This window comes from Haplochromis burtoni, unplaced genomic scaffold, assembly GCF_018398535.1.
Source record: "Haplochromis burtoni strain Fernald_Lab_line unplaced genomic scaffold, NCSU_Asbu1 Contig_487, whole genome shotgun sequence".
In the NCBI taxonomy this organism is placed as follows: Eukaryota; Metazoa; Chordata; class Actinopteri; order Cichliformes; family Cichlidae; genus Haplochromis; species Haplochromis burtoni.
The window spans coordinates 148,821-168,041 of NW_024582848.1; the positions used below are offsets into that span (position 1 = coordinate 148,821).

The 19,221-nt window shown below is 42.3% G+C and overlaps 2 protein-coding genes across 6 annotated transcripts in view; one reads left to right on the plus strand and one right to left on the minus strand.

The window, feature by feature from the left end:
- LOC102293364 (voltage-dependent calcium channel subunit alpha-2/delta-4) overlaps window positions 1–19,221 on the plus strand; it is an 82,528-nt gene that overhangs the window by 35,459 nt on the left and 27,848 nt on the right. For all 5 annotated transcript variants that reach the window (XM_005946715.3, XM_005946716.3, XM_042213837.1 and 2 more), the window contains 2 exons: window positions 3,464–3,585; window positions 3,701–3,769. In XM_005946715.3, the coding sequence (XP_005946777.1) occupies window positions 3,464–3,585; window positions 3,701–3,769 (191 nt within the window). The remainder of the gene's footprint in view (window positions 1–3,463; window positions 3,586–3,700; window positions 3,770–19,221) is intronic.
- On the minus strand, window positions 4,436–7,235 carry LOC102293059 (leucine-rich repeat and transmembrane domain-containing protein 2). Its single transcript, XM_005946714.3, has 3 exons — window positions 7,082–7,235; window positions 5,966–6,631; window positions 4,436–5,717 (listed from the first exon to the last, which is right to left on the minus strand). Exons 1-3 carry the CDS (start codon window positions 7,125–7,127, stop codon window positions 5,248–5,250), a joined length of 1,182 nt encoding a protein of 393 aa, XP_005946776.1. The 5' UTR covers window positions 7,128–7,235; the 3' UTR covers window positions 4,436–5,247.

A 19,221-nucleotide genomic window follows, 5' to 3' on the forward strand; every position in this document is an offset into this window, starting at 1 on the left:
ACACACACACACACACACACACACACACACACACACACACACACACACACACAAACTCTGTTAGGAGGAGCCAGAACCTGCAGCAGTTAAATATACAGGAAGTGTTTTCTTAGCTGATGCAATCTTCTGCGTAATATTAAAGGATTAGACAATCAGTCAAGCTCTGTGTTCAGGCAGGGCCTGATCTTCATAAACACTGATTATGTTACCGCAGTGCTGCAGTCCACAGCTTCAGATGTTCCCATGCAGGTTATAACTGTATATTTCTCTCCTTTTCCACAGTGGGACGTTTTTAGGTTTTTAGAGCACTTTTATCCTAACTCAGACAGCAGACATGAAACTAATATCCTGAACACTCACATTATCAGTGTCTTTTACTCTTAGGCCACTATGTGGACTCTTTCCTTCTGTCTGCATGGTTCTGTTCGTGCAGATATTCCAGCGATTTTCCTGTTTTAAGCAGCTGTGTTTGTATTACAGTTCAAACTTATCTTGCATCTGCAGTGTTATAGTGGCCTGAGCACGCACTTGTGGCTCATTCGGATGCTTTATAGCTGTACTCAAACCTGCATCTAACCTCCTGTGCCATCACTCATTTTAAATTGGTCGTATAGCTCATCTCACTGCACAGCTGCTATCATTAACCTGTACGTGTGCACAGTTTATTAGAACATATATTGATCGACTTTATCTGCAATAACTCGAATGATAATAACTGTAAGGTTAATCAGAGCCTTTTTTACAAGCTCTGTAATGATCACAGTTATCTCCAACAGGAGAAACAAAAGTAAAATAAATAAAAACAAAACAAAGCATTATAACATCTTCAAGGTGATATTGCTTTTCTGCAGATGTGCTGCATCGGTGCCTTTTGAGAAACAGCCAACATCTCCACATTTCCAATATTTGCTATTAATTATTTAAATCTATTAAAATTCAGTTGCCACATTAAGAGTATTTCATGCAAGAAAGTCAATAAAGATAAACTGAGTGGACCACATTATTAACGTCTACGTCATCAAACCTTCTCCTGGTGTCAAAAAGCTGCTGTTAGGTTTACCAAAAAGGCTCAGGGGCAGTTTTGGAACTGATAGCCCACGACAAACGGAAGCCCGATGCATGCTCATTCATATACGAAGATGCAGTCGTTCATTTCAATAATTAGCACAATGCAGTGAGGGACTCAGATTGTTGAGGGAGTGATTGATATCCTAACAAAAATATTCCAGTGTAGGTTTGACTCGTGCTTCTCTCTGAAAACAGTGCAGCAGTTCAGATACATGAGAGGAAGCTGAAGAAGAATCAGTTTGGTTTTCTGTGAGGATGAACTCGTTTAATAAAAACTGCTGTGTGAGGTCCTGAGGACTGCCCCTCAGGTGGAGCACTGGATTTATCTAGAGGAGAGCTGCGTTACTACAAACTATTCTCCCGGATAAACCTGAAATCTGTGTGGAACAGCTGACCTGTGTGATGTGTAGAAGAACACCAAACATTATTTACCACCAGATTTGAGATACAAGTGGGCCAGGCCAGGAAAGACCTTTATAGTGTGTGAACTGAAGCTAGAGATTTGGGATTATCTGTTATCTGTTTCACCGTGTGGTTTTACTAGAGGTGTGAGGCCATGAAGAAATGTCATGTATTGAATCTTTTCATGCTTTATTTCTAAAGGGAGCTACTTAAATTGAATACAAATGCTGCTGTTTATTTGCTGTATATGGAGAAGTGGGCTGATAAAGAGAGATGTAGGATGATTGGCTTCTGGTGTAGATCATCGAATGGCAGTAGGAATAAATGATCCTTTCGATAAAGATATTTTTGAATCACAGTGGATTGTGAAGCTGAAGCAAATGTTTGGTTATACAGGATTTTCTCATTTGTGGGGACAAACCAGAGTGGTGAATGGCAGGTACATAAAAACAGCAGATGAGATGAGATCCACTGATATCCTGAGGCAAAATTAGAAATCTGACATGCCTCACAAAATCATAGAATATTTAAGTAAGAGCGCTAACTGAAAAATTACTTGTGTTGTTTAGATTTTTTCATTTGGTGTTACTTCGAAAGGTGTAGATGTGGGGCTGTAGGTATTCCCATGTTATGGGCAGATTTTATGCGTTCAACATGCCAATCATTTATGCAGACTCTGCAGATAAGTGTCACTTTTTATGTGAATGTAAGTAAATTAAGCTGAAAAGACAGAAATATCTCACTGTGTAGTTTAGGTTGAGACCAAATGCATATAAGATGTAGAATCTGTTTAACTCAAACCATTATAATTAAATTCCATTCAATTCAATTTTATTTACACAGCACCAAATCACAACAACAGTTTCCTCAAGGTGCTTTATATGATAAGGGAGACCCTACAATAATGCAGAGAAAACCCAAACAGTCATATGACCCCTATGAACAAGTGCTTTGGCCACAGTGGGAAGGAAAAACTCCCTTTTAACAGGAAGAAACCTGCAGCAAAACCAGGCTCAGGGAGGGGCGGGGCCATCTGCTGTGACCGGGTGAGGGGAGAAAGACGGGACAAAAGACATGCTGTGGAAGAGAGACAGAGATTAATAACAACTAATGATTAAATACAGAGAGGTGTAAGTGGAAAAGGGGACTGAAGAAGAAAAATCTAGAAGCCCAGACCTGTTGTAGTGTAACTAAGGGAGCATTCAGTCACCTGATTAAAACCTAACAGGTCCTAGCAGGTCATAAGGTTGGTGGTTCGATTCCTGTCTGCTCTAGTGCTTGTGCAATGGATGAATGAGGCAAGTTGTGTAAATCTTTGAGTGCTCATATAGAGAAGAAAAATCCAATATAAAAATCAGTCCATTTACCTTTTACATGATAAAAAAATGACTGGCAATGTGCACATTTACTCACGTGACACAGTTACGGTGTAACTCCAACAGGTGGTCTGGACCTGACAGCAAATATATCTTACGTGCTTCTGCAAAGAGTTCAGGTTTATGTGGTGAAATACTTTCTGCTTTCAGAACAGCACCTTTTGTGTTGCTCTCCTAGCTGCAGCTTTTCAACACTGTTTGTGCTCATTATTAGCTAGACAATTCATCTGTACTATTAGCATAAAGAAAATTGTGTTATAACACTAACTGCTGGAACCATATCTTCTCCCTCCCTCCTTCTTTCTTTAAAAATAATAATGTCACACTTCAGAGCACGATCCCAGCTGATACACTCCAGCTGGTTTAAGAATTGTTGTTATATCTGCTTCCTGCTGTGGACTATCAGAGTGTGTAACCTTTGTGAGTTCTTTGAAGTGAGTGAAGTAAAAAAATGTTCATCAGTAGCACGAAGCACAGGTTTGTGTTTGAAACAGTAGATGATTAGAAATAAATAGTAAAATTAGAGCTTCCAGTTGCACACTGACCAGTTCAGTCAATGAGCCTAGGAGTGAATTTCAAAGTAAAATGTTATCTGAGGATGATTGCTCACTTTGCAGGAAGTTCCTGACTCCAGCTGATAAAGATAATCTGTTCACCATCGATCACTTCCCGCTGTGGTACCGCCTGGCTGTAGAAAACACTCCTGGAAAATTCTACTACTACCCAGTGAATGACAAAGGTTTGTTTGTGACGAACCCCTGAACACGTCTGCAGAACAAAAAGTAACTCGTTATCATTGAATAACTGATAAGGTGATCTGTAGTTAATGTTGGGCGAAATGTTTTGCCCCTCAGGAGTGAAGTACATCATAGCGACGACATCGGTGACCGTGTCAACCGAGGGAAAGACGGCCATGGCTGGAGGTGAGTTTCAAACAAGTGGTGGAAGAGCTATGATGTTCACCTTCTTCATCTTCATCACAAAAACACAGCATGCACTGTCATCATCGCGTTTTCCTCTTGCTTTAGTTGCTTACTGTTTCCTTTATTAATCCGTGACAGCCAAAGCAGATCAGCGTCTAACAGGGAGCTGGAGTTAGCTGTGGAGACCAAACATGTTTATTTCTGTTGGAAAATAAGACATTTTAACATGGGAGTCTATGTGGGCGGAGTCACTTTAGAAGCCAGCTGCGAGTGACACTTTGAGGAACAGCAGTGGCCATATGCTGACCATTTTCAGTTGTTCTTCTTGAGCAAAAGATAATGATGAAGACATTGAAGGTCATACAGTGGTCAGCAAGAATCCTCACTCAAATCGCTTTGTGTGGGATTTTTACACCACGTGACATGAAGCATGTGGTGACGCTGCCTGCAACAGCAGCGGCTATCGTCTAATTAAACTGTAACATGCAGTGGAAATGAAGTTCAAGGTAACTTCTCCTCCCCGGTCGAAAGCAAAGGAGATCACGACTCTCAGAACTCTGTAAGGAAGTAGTCCTCTCACTCACATTTAAGAACAGCAATTTAGAGGTTGTGAAATGGACCAAAAACACTTCTTTAAAAAGAAAAAATACCCAGTTTAGATAAATAAAGAGTTTATTACCTTCAGCATGATTAACAGTCCTTGAGTTCAATTACACTTCAATTTATTTCATGTGCTTATCACATGTGAGCTGATCTCCTCACGCTCTTTCTTTACTTCACAATGTTGGAGATAATAGTCATCGCTGTTTCGTTGTGCTGGATTAGAAGCTGTTGCAGCTCTAAGCTTGCCCTCTAGGCGGCAGTACAGCTCTAGTATTGTTTGAATGCAGTTAACCTGTGATGAAGCTTAAAGCAGCATTTACCTGACAGCAGCAGAACTCTGATGTGGTTCAAAGTGTTTGTTGTTCTGAGGAGATTCAACGGGGGCATCCACCTAACACAGGTACAAAGAATTACTCTGCAGAATGGGGAATGTAAAACACGCACAGCTGATTAAGAGAAAAGTAATTTTTTGCAGCTCACATCAAGAGAAATGTCACACATTCACAGACGTTTGTACTTTTTGACTTTGTGCTTCTTGGGCTTAGATCCAAAGACGGGAACTAAATGTAGATTCATATTTCTAAAGAAGAAACACACATGAAGGGAAAGTCAAGGTGCAGAAGTGCCAAACAGCAGCTTGAGAGAAGTTTCAAAGCTGGCTGAGGGATGCAGCGCAGGGAATAACAATTCACAGAGCATCCATACATTAAAAGAAGTGCTGCAGAATCACAGCTTCACTGGATTTAGTCCGCTCCATTAAGCTGCACAATCAGTCCCCACCCGGAGAGTTTCGCCCAGTGAGCTGCAGGGTTTCTCTCTGCAGACCTCGTCTCATCAGTGATGAGAGCTGAAGTACAGAGGCAGAAATCAGTGTGTTAGAAACTGCTGATTCGATAACTGTGCACGAAGCCGCAGGCCTCTTTGGGCGGCGTTTCCTCCAGTGAGGTCGGGGATGACGTCTGCCCGTCTTCCAGGTCGGTGTCAGCTCCAGACTCAGCCATCAGGGGCTGCCCGCGGCTCTTCATCTCTTTCTGGTAGCGGGCTACCAGCGAGGCGTAGACGCACCCGTAAGTCGCTGCCACCACCATCATGACGCACACTGTGCCGCACACAACGGCCGCAACTACCTGCGTGCCCTGTGCCCGGCGGACGCTCGCGGGTCTGTAGCGCTGACGGATGCAATCATCGGCACCTCCGACCCGGCCGGGCGGGCAAGGAGGCCGGGTGGCGCCTTCCTTGGTTGAAGTCTGGAGGCAGTAGCTGAACATCTCTGCTGGCACGCTGCGGATGTCCCTGCCCTTCAAATCCTCCGGGAGGCTGCACTGCATCACATCTACCTGCCCATCTATAAAACAGATGGAGAGGGGACACAAAAACAAGGGGAAAGAAGGAGGAAGGGAGAAAGAAGGGAACCAGGAGAGACAGGGAAGGATTGAAAGATATAGAGGTCATTGTACTCTTAGATGTCTTTGCTCAGCATACATCCATCCTGCAGAGCGGAGATTAATTGCTTAGATTATACACCCCAGACTCGCTCCGGTAAAGTCTTAAAGTATTTGAGATATGGAGAGGCCTGCTAACAGCCCTGCTCACCCCTGTAAATCAACCACTCCATCCAGTGCTTGAAGTCTCTCAGCTTGCAATCGCATTTCCAAGGGTTTCCTACCAGCAGGAGGTGCTGTAGCCCCACCAGGGGTTCAAATGTGACTCTGTCCAGGGTGACAAGCCGGTTGCTGGCCAGAGACAGCCAGGTGAGTCTCTGAAGCCCATCCAGCAGGCCCTTGGGCAGCCACAGGAGGCCGTTGGAGGACAGATCGAGTTCCTGCAGCTGCCATAGCCCCTTGAAAACCTCCTTGCTCAATCCAATACTCCCCTGACTTCCATTGAAGGCCTCGACTGTCACTGTGCTGCTATTGAGTTTACTGAGGTAGTTGGTGGACAGGTTTAAGCGGCGCAGGCTGTTCAGGCCTAGGAAAGCTCCTGGCTGCACGGTTGAAAAGTGGTTCTGGGAAAGATCCAGTACCTCCAGGCTGCTGAGGTTGGACAGCTCAGCTTTGCCCAGGAAGGTGAGATTGTTCTGGGGTAGGTGGAGTGCCAGAGAGTCCTGGGCGAGCAGCCCAAGGATAGGCGTCAGAGAGAGGAGTCCAACAGCAGTGCAGTCAGTCGTATTGCCATAGCAGGTGCAGACACCAGGACAGCCTGTGACGGAACCCAGAAGTCCCAGCAGAACCAACACCAGAGTGGACAGAGCCACGCAGACTGGAAGACACGAGAAATGAACAGAATAACAGCGTCTTTTACACAGCCAAAACTATCAGTACATATTTTAGAAACATTTAAACCTCATGCATTAACTCTGTGAAGCTATATTCAGTTTGATGTTGTAAACTTGCAAACCTCAGTTCACCTAAATTAGCTTTTTAATGAATCATAGTAGATTTTCCTCTGTTATAAGCAGATCAGTTGATCACTGAAGCTCAGAAAGAGAGCGATGTAGAGAACAGTGTGCTCCACATCTCTTCATAAGAACAGGAGCCTAAATGAAGGCATCAGATTAATTCCTGCAGTGATTCATGTTGACGTCTCAGTCACCAGTGCTGGAGTCTCTCAGGTTTGTCGGCACACTTAATTTTAGCTTTCTGGTAGGTAAACTATACATTATATTTAGGTGAAGATATAGGTTTTGTATAGTATATGAAGTGGACTCACCCAGTCTCTCCAGATGACTTCGTCCATACTGGTGCTGGTTCTTCATGTCTGCCACATCAAATCCACTGAAACCTCAGGCTGCCATCCAGCTGTTCTTTCTCTCGGCCGGGTCACGCAAACTTTCAGCTTTGGAGAGTGTCCTGAAAAAAATGTACATGCAGAGCTAAACATGAATTGGAGTTGCAAATTGTGAACTACTATTGAGATCTTTTACAAAAAATAGTTGCAAATATTATTAATCAGCACAAGACTGTAGCCTAAAGGATTAGGTACATGATTAGTTTCAGAAACACAAAAAAAAATATTTTATGATATGAGTCAAAGAGTGTAAGTAAAAGTTATAATACTACCATAATGTTTAGTTTCAAAATGTACTTAAAGAACTTAACGTAACTTAAGTTCATAAGAATGTATATTTCTTTAATGCTGAAACATGAAGATGAACTAAACCTTTACAATAAATAAATAAATAAATAAAGTCTGATATTTCCATCCAAAAGTAAGGTAAAAGTGCAAAGAAATACTGGAGTATAAGTATTGTGTGTATATAGTATATGGGCATTGTAATAGTACCAGTACTAAGGCTACTGAAACAAATTCAGGGTTCAGAGTGAAAGGAAAAGGTTCATGTATCCTGTGTGTATGCGCCCCTCCCCCTACACACAGAGTGGAGAACAAATTTTATCCAAAATATGAAAATCACTCATTCAAATGACTTCAAACTCGGCACTCCACTTACTCGGGCTCCCAGCCGCACACACAGATAGTTTGAAGAGAATTGATGAGTGGTTTTGGAACTAGATAAAGAAAATATGAAACTACATACAGACATACTCATAGCGTCCAGTGACCGTCCTAGCCATGTCTGTTAGGTAAGACGAGAAGGTGAACTGGACTTTAATTTGGGAATTTTGGACGACTGGGAAAAAAGCCGCCCTTTTAGAATAACAGGTCATCTTTGTGATGCTTTATCTTTATTCAGGTTTCCATTTATCCACTCACTGCTATCTTTTCCTTCTGGTCCAGGGCTTCAAACTGATTGTTTCCTTTCTACAAGCCTGTTTTTAATTTAAATCACAAAGAGTGCAGCTCAGTATGGAAGATTAAGTGGAGTATGTCAGATTAAAAACTGCAGACTTGTGCTGTAATGGGCAGCTTTTTTGCACGCCCTCAATCCTTTTCATTCTTCTCCTTTCTTGCTCAGAGAAAACGCACAATGCGCTTCATGCTGAAGTGGAATAATCCTCTGTGTTTTCATCCACCAACATCAGAGGAAAAGTCATTGCCAACTTTTGTCTTCTTAACGCCCACTCGCAGTTCCTGTACGCTGTGGATACAGTACAGCATTGTTTCACACATGCAATCAAGAAAACTGTTTAAATTTTTTGACGATTCTCTCTTTTTTATAAAAAAAAAAAAATCGTTGACTTTACTTCTCTTGATATCTTTGGATGTTTGGGGCACTTCTGATATGCAGAGGAAAGTGTGCAGGGGGAGATAAAGCTGCAGTGGAAAAAGAAAAGTGCTGTCACTCCACCATCCATCTTTAACTGCTGTAAAGAGCTGGAGAAACGCTGCCTCAAGGTCTTTCTTTTGTTGCAGGTCCTTCTTTTGTTAACTTGGCACAAAGATGTCCGTCACTCTGCTGTGAACTGTGTGAGGCAGAAAGTCGCCTTCGGGGCACAACTGACATTAGAAAACAGGGGAAATTACAATGCAGGTATAGAAGCGAGATAATGGCTCCCTCAAAGAATATTTGACGTCACTTTACATCATCAAGAGACCAGGGGAAAAAAATCAGGGCCTTCATCCCAGGATGATATTGACAGGCACATCCTCTGTGTATGAATAGAAGATAATGTACTGTAAGTACTGGTGCTCAGAGTGTCTGCAGGATTAGACTGTCCTCATCAGAAGCCATCACCTCAACAAAACCAAAGCAGAGGCAGAGTAACCCCAGTCTATTGGCTTTTGTGTTCTGCACACTGTGAAGGGGAGTGAAATGAGAATCCTGCAACCAGACTTTGAGGGACAGCTGTCATTTGCATTTGATCTTCAGAGTTGCCCTTAAGAGGATAAGCATGCAGAATCACCTCTGATGCTTTCTGATGTTGGTGCTGGATCCGAAGTATTTGTAGAAAGAACAAAATCTCACATTGTATAAATCCTTCAGGCAGAGCTGAACTTGATGTCTTTATCCAGATCCCTTTACTTTGGGATTAAAGTACCAGTGAGCACCCTCAGTGCTCTACACTCGCCCGCCGCTGCACACTCAAACACATGCGCAGCTGCGAGCCGAGGACCAAAAACAAACGTAGGGGCTGGTGTGTCATCTTCTGTTTATCAATCTGTGAAGTTGCTCCTGGCTGCTTTTCTGCTGTTTCTCTCCTCAGTCGTTCGCTCCTTGTAGCTCGCCCTCCTCTCTGCCCTACTTGGCGTCTCCTTCTTTGGACTTTTAAGGACACCCCTGAGAGCGCAGAGGCTGCTGGGTGTAGGTCGAGGATGCTAGGTCCAAAATCAAATTTTCCCAGTGGGTTTATTCATAAAAAAAATACAGTCTCTGAGACAGTCAAGGAAAGACTGCTGGTTTTTTTCTGATGGAGGCTTTTCATGCTAGCTCTGGTAAATACCTGAGTTAGTCTATTGTATGAATCAAAATGTCTATATAATGGAAGCAAATATTTAAAATATAAATAGGATAAAGCTTTAGTTGCATGTTATTTTGCAGATTTTAAACTCCAAATCAGCGGTCCCCAACCTTTTTTTGCGCCACGGGCCGGTTTATGTCGGACGATGTATTCACGGACCGGCCTTTAAGGTGTCACAGATAAATACAACAAATGAAACCAGTATTGGTACCAAAAGAGGAAGATTTATTCATAACACACGGGAAAAGACCCAGGGAAACCGAGTTAACGATAAAAACGATTAAAAAATAACGATAAAAACTTCACACCCGAGCCTCAAATCTTGTAGCCCGGTACCAAACGACTCATGGTCCAGTACTGGTCCATGGCCCAGGGGTTGGAGACCGCTGCTCTAAATTAAAAAATAAATAAATAAATACTAATCAGCAGTGTACAATGAGTTAAAGTCATCTATAGCTACAATGCTAAACCGATGAATATATTAATGGATCAAAATTGATGTTCCAGGAATGTGTAATAAAGTTCACCCTTATTTCTTCCATGGGAAGTGGGAGGGTAAGTAGCAGCAAGGTGCTGCTAATCAAATTACGTGAGTAACTGATCATCAGCAAGTGTGAGCAGCTCTATTAAAGCACAAGTTTTGTCAGTTTGCTGATTTAAAGTATTTAAGTGTTCTGTGTTAACACATTCTCAGCAAATTCACCCGGTGCAATGGTCAGAGAACAACCCAAAAGCTCCATCTCAGACTCTACAGGTTAGCTCAGTGAGCATGTTAAATGTCGAAGTTCATGACAGTACAGTTAGAAAGAGACTGAACAAGTATGGCTTGTTTGGAAAGGTTGCCAGGAGAAAACTCTTCTCTCTAAAAAGGACAGCACAGCTTAGGTTTGCAAAGCTGCATCTCAACAAACGAAAAGACTTTGGGAAAGATGTTCTCTGGACCAAAGTGGAGCTGTTTGGCAGTAATGCACAAACAGCTTATACTAACTGTCCACACGGTGATAAGGGCCTGATGATTTGGGTTTGTTGTGCAGCCACAGGATCCAGGCACCTTGACTGAGTCAGGTGTTCTCAAGCTAAACGTGAGGCCAACTGTCCAACAGCTAAAGCTTTGTCCAAAATGGATCACACTACAGGGCAATAATCTCGGATGCTGTGGTGGACCCTTCAGAGAGCTGTGCATAACTAAATGTGGCAAACCTCAGTGAACTGAAGAGTGGACCAAATTCCTCCACAGTGATGTGAGAGATTGATAAAGTCGTACAGAAAACAGTTTCTGCAACTTGTTGCTGCTAAAGTACAAAGTCCTGTGAAATCCTCCTTTTCACATGACTACTACTGATTCTATCAGGATGCTGAAACATCTTCCTTATTAAGAATTATTATGACTTTTTCTTAAGTACAGAGTAAATATTTGTTTCCCCACTTTGTTTGGCATTGAAACCATATTTTACAATCTTTAGTCTCTGGTGTAGTGCTACTTCTATGCCAATTTTCTACACTGCATTTATTTCAGAGCAAATATTCTGATTTCCTGTGGGACATCTTTGCCTTGTTCTTGGTCTCCTTCTCTTTTCCGCACCATTTAAAAAATCCTGGAGACGCCCCAGAGACTGAGACTTGCAGTGCCAGTATGGCCTCTGAGGATCTGCAGAGAAAGTATTTCATCCTCTCCTGTGCTTTCCTACGTTCTGATAGGTTAGAAGTGTAAAAGTGCACATTGCATGCTCTTCTACACCGAGCCCGGAGAAGCATGTTTTTGATATATATGTGTATATATTTTCTGGGGCCATAAAGTACTAAAGTTTAATATCCAGCTCTACTAATCACACAATATTGGGTTGTAGAAGTCTTTGAAATAATTGCGTTCCTGTGGTTTGAGCTATACTGTAATATTCTTTGTGGCTTTTATGTCTGTTCAACGTTCAAACGTTTCCCACCCCAGAAGCCCATATTCCTCCTCATTCTGCAGGACACAGCATGGATCCTCCCACAGTAACGTCCCAGTAAAAGCTTTCCCAGTTATAAAAACTGAAGCAAAATGTTCCTCCGTTCCTCCTGTGTTTCAACTTTATGGAGGTTTTGTGAGCAAACGGCTGTTGAGTTGAAGCAGCTTGTTAAATGCACCATCAGCCAGATTAGACGCCACCCACACAGATGCGAGGGGTCGCAGATTAAAACCCCAGTTTCAATCCCTGAGCAGGGCAGATGCCTGTGCAGGAGTCCAGATGTTGTTTAAACATCTGATCCCAGAAAACACGTCCTCCCGCCCCGCCCGCCCGACCCGACCAGCCTCTGACCCGTGCTGTCTCGGTTTTTATTATCGTACTATTACCACACACACATCTGCTGTTTTTGTTTGGCCTGTCAGTTAAATCACTTTCACAGCGGTAAACAATATACAGCCGATCTCCTCATACACACTGAGCCACTCTGGTAACAGCTAGCATCATGCAGCCATGATTTTCTTTTTGGAGAATGTCACCTTGTTGGTTGTTTCTCTGCAGCAGTCTAAGTTCCACACTGAGTGGGTCTTCCTATGTGTATACCAAGGAAGTGAGTTCCTTGGTTTATTTAAGTTGATGCACGAGCTCAGTTATTATAATCCTAAATGGTTGCTTTGTAGTTGGGTTAGTTTAATCAGACATACTGGCGATTGGTAGCTGTAATACAACCAGTTTTATACCCATTTATTAGTGTAAAATTGCTTGTTGTGAACAATGACACAAAAATCCAAATATTTACTTAATGTTGGTGAATAACAGTGTAATGCTTGACAGGATTTGTCTTTATTTCAGTACCATGGTTAGCTCCTGGGGTAGATTAGCAACAAGCACTGTAGCCTCTGCCGGTCTTTTGCTGTGAATCGCTGCTCGCTAACACATTCAAATAATTTTAGCATTGTTTTAACCCATGTGCTGTCCTGGGGTCATTTTTGAACCCTGAGGACAACAGGTGTATGGCAATCGGGAGGACATTATGAGGGTTAATTAACTGCTTTTTATCACTAGTTTAAACAAGAAACAGACAAATAGTGACTAGTGACCACCCTGGAGTTCTACCTGGGCTTTAATAGGTTCATTCCAGTGTGTTAAAATAAATATTTTCTTATCATTTAGCAGGTTACATTTGTATTAATGGACTGACCTTAACACCATTCCCCCCGACTCTGAGATTAGTGGGGTTCAAGAAGCGAGCGTCAGTGAGGTTTGAATTAGGCCGCGATGTTTTCACAATGCAGGTGACGTGTGTGAATTATTGGGGATAATTCAGAGGATTTTGCTTTGTTTCAACCATTAATGAATGAAAGTCACTTGAATGAGTGACTGAAAGCATTATGTTATATGCATGTGCTAAATTACTGGGTGAAATTGATGTTTCAGTTATCCTTCCTGACATCTGCTGAAGGTAAAAGGCTGCAGGGCTCTGTGACATTTTACCTTTAGTTATTAACTTATCCCCAAGCTGTAACACCACAGTGTTTCTTACAGACACTCAGTGCTCCAAAAATCTGTTGTTGAATTAAGGTGAACTGGAGTTTCCCCCTCAGCTCCACGTCTCTCTGATCAAATTAGGTTTTTGTCCCGCTGTAACTGCCAGCAGTGGTTCTGGTCATTAAATCAGACCTTGAGGCTTCAAAAACATTTCCTCAAAAACCTCTTGATCGTTAATGCTGCTCTTATTTCTTTATATCATCTTTTTATTGACTGTGCAGTGATTCTAACAACAGCCTTCTCACTTAAAGTTCTCTCTTTAAGCCTTTCATTATCTGCTCAGGCTGAAATGGTGTAAGACAAATCAGCAAACAGCTTTCCACTTATGTGGAAAAGTGGAGGGTTATTATCTCGATTTAAAACTCCACTGTTCCGATTTTGTCATTGAAGTGCTGCCATGTGACGTTCCCCGCTTCATCTGCAGTGCATTGCCATGCTTTTCTGGGCTCTAACTTGGCATCCGGCGAGCTGCTTAATGGCCTCTGACAGGCAGTCTCTCCCCCCCCCCACCCACCCCGTGGCTGCACTTTTCCTCCAAACAGCCTGAGAATGAGGCATCCGAGCGTTGGGTCCAAAAGGCCGAGAGCACAAACACACTGCAGCATCCACACTGAGGCGGGCAGGGAGACAACAGGGAGCAAGTAAACAACACGCACACATACACACACTGAATACATGCCAAAAGTGTGCGCGCGCACGCACACACACACACACACACACACACACACACACACACACACACACACACACACACACACACACACACACACGCTTTTAGTCTCTCTTTCTATTAAAAGCATCAGCTTGTACTCTGCATGGCCTGAAGTATGTGGACACCCAAAGATTTCAGCCGTGTGTGTTGGATGAACGGGGGACTCCAAAGTCTGGACATTAACGGGCGTCACTAACAGCCCGGTTTCCCATTCAAGCTCATAAAAATTTGTGAAGTCAAACACTGATGCATGGTGATGAGGTCTGGCTCACAGGCAGGTTTCTGTGCAGATCTCCACACCACACTGGAAAAATCATTCCTTTATGGCAATTTCCCGGTGTGTGGGGGGAGATGTCATGTTGAAACAGGAATAGGGGCAAACTGTGGAAACCCAAAGTACTCATTACATGCCCTACAGCTGCAACAGTAAGTCAAGATGCTATTTTAATCTGTGGGATACGGGACACGTTTGTCCAGTTTCACAATGGATTAAAAATGGAAATAATCATCATGAATGAAATGAAAAGTTGCAGGTCTGGCAGAGAGATGAAACAGGCTGAAACAAACACTAAGTTAAAGTTACAGTGGACGAGTGTCCACTTATTTCTGCTCACCTATTGTTCACCCCATGCACAGGCAGTGTACGTACAGACCAAAAACAACACGTTTCAGCCATGTTTGTCTGTGCCATGGCAACTATCCCCCCCCCACCCCCCACCCCCCCCCCCCACACACACACACACACCCACACACACACACACCCAACCCACCCCCAGCTCACAAAGAGAGAAAGAGGAGAGGAACTGTTCTTCTTCTCCTTCATCTGCAGCATTCGGTAAAGGAGCAGCTCTAAAGGCAGCGATTTCTGGATTCTGATTGAACCAGCTTTCTCTCTTCAAGGGCACAAAGTGGTTTCGGTTTAAAAGCAAGAGGCTCGAGTCTTTGTTCAAACCAGAATCTGGAGTTTTATTCCGGATCAAACACAGCTCACATTCGTTCTCCTCGTCTTCGTTCACGTTGCTCGCTGTCTTGGCTTCCTCCGATCGTTGTGCGCTCTGTCCAGCACACACCCAGCCCACCGACTGAGGACGGGCGAGCCTCTGTGTGTAAAAAAAGAGGGAGAGAGAGAGGGCTAGGGAAGCCACATGCTGCTGCTAATGCTGCGTGTGTGCGCGTGGGTGTGTGTGTGTTGGTGCGCTGGAGCACCCGTCCTCTCTGTGTTGCATCGAGTGCGTAATGTGCATTAAAGCTGTTTGACAGAAATAGTAACAGCAGAGTGCGTTGCAGCTGCAGGCTGAGCTCTGAATGAAGAGAGTCGGAGAGAAAGTAATCGGTAGTATTTCTTCACGGTACCTTAACTGCTGCATGTGCCAGGGCGGCAAATTTACAACGTGCTAGAGAGACTAAAACAATCTAATTTGTCAGAAGTATTAGTGTTTATATGAGACATCTTAAGATGGATTTATGGAGACGATACAAAAACTTTGACTTCAGGTAACTGCTGATGCAGAGCACTTATCCCATATCAGTGTTAAATTAATAAGGCAGACCCCAATCTGGTCCACTGGATGGCTATGGAAATGTGTGTGAGGGCATAAACTTTTAACTGTTTTATGGCAATTCCTGCTGATAAGGAGCTCCCCCACTGACGCTAAAGTAAATAAGAACTAGATGAATAATTAAATGACAGAAAATTCTTGTTTTTGACAATCTACAAGATAAATTTCTAATTTTAACAGTGTGGTTTCAGTAAAAAATGGACAATGGACTGTGAAAAAAATCAAAATGTTCCATTTTATAATTACAAGAAAGTATGTGCAATGAGCTAACAGGACCTTGTCTGTAATTTTACACATTCTGTAATTTTACACATTCATTTCTTACAATTTATGCCCAAAGAGTCATGCTTGACAGACTTTTAATGTACTACAGCAGCATTTCTTTGTCATGTAGGGAAAAAAAACGAGATTTATTATTGAAATTGCACTTTTTTTCCTTCAATTTAAATATATCAGGGATTTACTGTGCAGTGAGTTTGACATCCCTGGAATAAACTTTATTTATCATTTTGAGGAAAATGCTGGGACTCATCCTCTTATGTGTGAGGCAACGTTAGGCTCAACTTAAACACTTCTCTCCTCACTTAGCAACAAAGTATACCAAACGTGTATCACATTCAAGAATATAAATGTACTGAATTTCTCTTTGTTAGTAAAATAAAAAAGAAAAGAAAGGAAAATTACTTAATAATTAGACAATCATACACAGAGTGGAGCAGAGAGACACAGGTGGCATAAAATAATGTGTGGATGACAACTTGTTACATCAGCTTAATTAAAGTTTCCACCCACAGACTGTCTGTGGTTACATGGGACATAATGAGTTAACGAGCTAAGTCAAAAGCTTTTGTACACAGTCAGAGAGAAGCTCTTGGTGTATGTGACGATGTGGAATACCTCCAAACTGTTCATCCTTGCAGTTAGCATCCTCCGTGCTATGTTAGCTCTCCGATGCCAGATGCTGAAATATGCATTTCTAAAAATATGTCAGTTTTCTGTTAATCTCCAACCTCTGTGAGGGAAAATATGTATGACCCGACCAGTTGGTGCTGGTGATTGCACTTGTCTAAATGCACTTGCTAACTAACCACCAAGGATTAACTTTAAAAACAGTGATACCAACCAAAAATTGAGAATGTTCACCTTTTAATATAAAATTTTAAGCTGAAACTAGTGCATTTTAAATGGAACAACTTTTACTTTCAAAGTCAGAGTCATTATCCAGACTACAATCAACCACGGCAACCTGTTAGCAATAAAAGCAATCACAAGGAGCAGCACCATATACCTCTTTTCCACCAATTTCACCCCGCAAGCAACCTTCTGGAACCACCTGTCAGGCACTCGGGTCTCACCTCTGATTGGTTGTCTCTGTTTGTCTCGGGCCATAGCCTGACTGTTACTGGGGCTCTGCAGCCTGCTTTGCAACCCCACTCCCCCTTTTCAAGCTGTGTGACTTCATCAGTGTTATATCTGCTGCTGCTATCAGTGCCTGCTGTGGTCTGTGTTGGGGGGGTTTGCCTCTCTGCTCGTGTATGTGTGTGGAAGAGCAGGGAGGTCTCGGAACAGACACATGCTGACAAGTATAAATTAGTGAAATGGAAAGAGAAGGAAATAACCACCCTCTTTGTACTAACGTGGTCCTGACTGAACTAAAAATAATGAGTCTTACTGAAGCACAGTGAAAGATGAAATAGCAGATGTAAGTAAAGATAAAGAAAGAAAACAGAGCAGGCCACTCGGGGCTCTTACTGCATCGTCAGATTTGCATTTCACATTCATAAAAATGGGTTAGATAAACTATATTGATCACTGTGGTGAAATCATCTTACCTCAGCAACACCGTAGCACGATACAGAAACTACAAATGCAGTTATCAAAAACAATAAGAGAAATTTTCAAAGATTGCTACTGTAGGTAGAAATTCATATGTACAGGCCAGTAAAGGTATGCATAAGTATATGGAATATTAAAGAATAAGATTAACACTATAAACAGAGCTGACAATAAATTGGATCATAAAATTTTTATGTTCTGAGTGGTGCTCTCAGTTTTTCAGCACACTCACCACAAATGAGAAGTTGGTGGTCTATTAAAATAAAACGCAGGCTTCAGCTACAGATTAAAATACTCAGAGACAAAGGGAGAATAACTGTTACATGAATCCCTCAGTATTTGTGTGTATTTTTACTTTATGTCAAGAAGCATGAATAAATGTGGTGCTTGTTTTGTCCCGTCCTTGCAGACTGCAGCAGAAACAGTTCAGCTGCAGCTCTGAAGGGCGGCGATAAGGACGCTGCTGACAGGAAAGGAGAAAAACACTGAGAAATGAAATCAAACGGCAGAGCAAAGCCGCAGACCACTGAGTCTGCAGAGAGGCTATTTTAGAGGAATGACTGAGAGTGATGCCTTAAGAGGTTTAAAAGACCCAAAGGTCAGGACACTCCCCAAACACAAATGCAGTGTCACATTTCCCCCTTCTGCTATGAGCCTGCTATTACACACTGATCTCGGGGGGTGTCCCAGTACTGTACTCTCTTAAAGTACAGACAGAATTTCCTTGCTGTCCAAAGGCTGCATCATCAACCTGCAGCCAGCAACCTTTGAACTGGCAGAAGCTGATTGTTTTTTGGGACTAGCAGAAACAAATTTTAGGCACAATATTGATGTGACATCATCTTTTAATCCCTTAAGATTACAGTTATGTTCACAGCTGTGCCTTTATATGGATACTTTCACATATTTGTCTACCCAAATGTGACATTTTAGTGTAAAATGCATGTAAGAAATATGATCTTGTTCCTATTAGGAGCTGTTGTTGTTTAGCCTGTGGCTAAATGAAGTCTAACATTACGCCTATCTGCAATTTTCTCTTTATCAGCAGGGCTCTGTTCATTATTAGCTTGCTGGTGCCTGTTTCCCCATCCAACAGTGACAGATCAACTTCATCCGTCCAATAATTCTTCTCTTTTGCCACTGTTTTTGGACGGATGTTCACATTTAGGACAGAGAAGACAGATGGTTTGAAAGAGGAGTGAAAGAAGCCATCTATGTCCACTGTGAGCGACCGTCTTTGAACAGAGGCGGTGGTTTACGACACCAACTGTCTGCCATCTATAATCCGCCCACTCAGATCCTGGGCTATCTGACCTCAGTAAGTCACATGATAGAGGGGGCTAGGTCTCACAATGGGTTCACCCGAAACCTTGACTGATTGTGACCTACACCCGTTTTCACACCTTGGCTTGTTTGATTAGGCAGAGGATCAATAGGGGGTCCGTGACCCTCTTGGGGACCAGTGTTGGTCAAGTTACTTGAAAAAAGTAATCAGTAACTAATTACTGATTACTTCCCCAAAAAAGTAATCCCGTTACTTTACTGATTACTTATTTTCAAAGGTAATTAATTACTTAGTTACTTTTTAAAAACACGATTTACAACCTGAAGAGGTGATAAAGCGATAGATCTTTCAGCCCAATTCTACTTTTTCTGCATAATCCATCATACAAAATGTAATCTAATGGAAAAGTCTCTTTTTTTAAAATTTGTTTTATTAGTTTTAATCTTTTAACTTTATGCATCAAGCAAAAATGTAATTATATGCAACATTCTCTGACTTGAATAAATTAGTTTAACATTTAAACCTATTTTCTGCACATTCCAGCACATAAAATAAAATATTTTTTGTGTTTACACTCACTCTTTCAAATAGATGCAAGTAAAACAC

Bases quoted from the DNA above. Each gene is read 5' to 3' on its own strand.
- LOC102293059 (XM_005946714.3), bottom strand. From the start codon at position 7,127: ATGAAGAACCAGCACCAGTATGGACGAAGTCATCTGGAGAGACTGG. The intron at 6,632-7,081 runs GTGAGTCCACTT...CGTGTCTTCCAG, and splicing joins AAGTCATCTGGAGAGACTGG to TCTGCGTGGCTCTGTCCACT. The intron at 5,718-5,965 runs GTGAGCAGGGCT...TCTGTTTTATAG, and splicing joins GGAGTGGTTGATTTACAGGG to ATGGGCAGGTAGATGTGATG.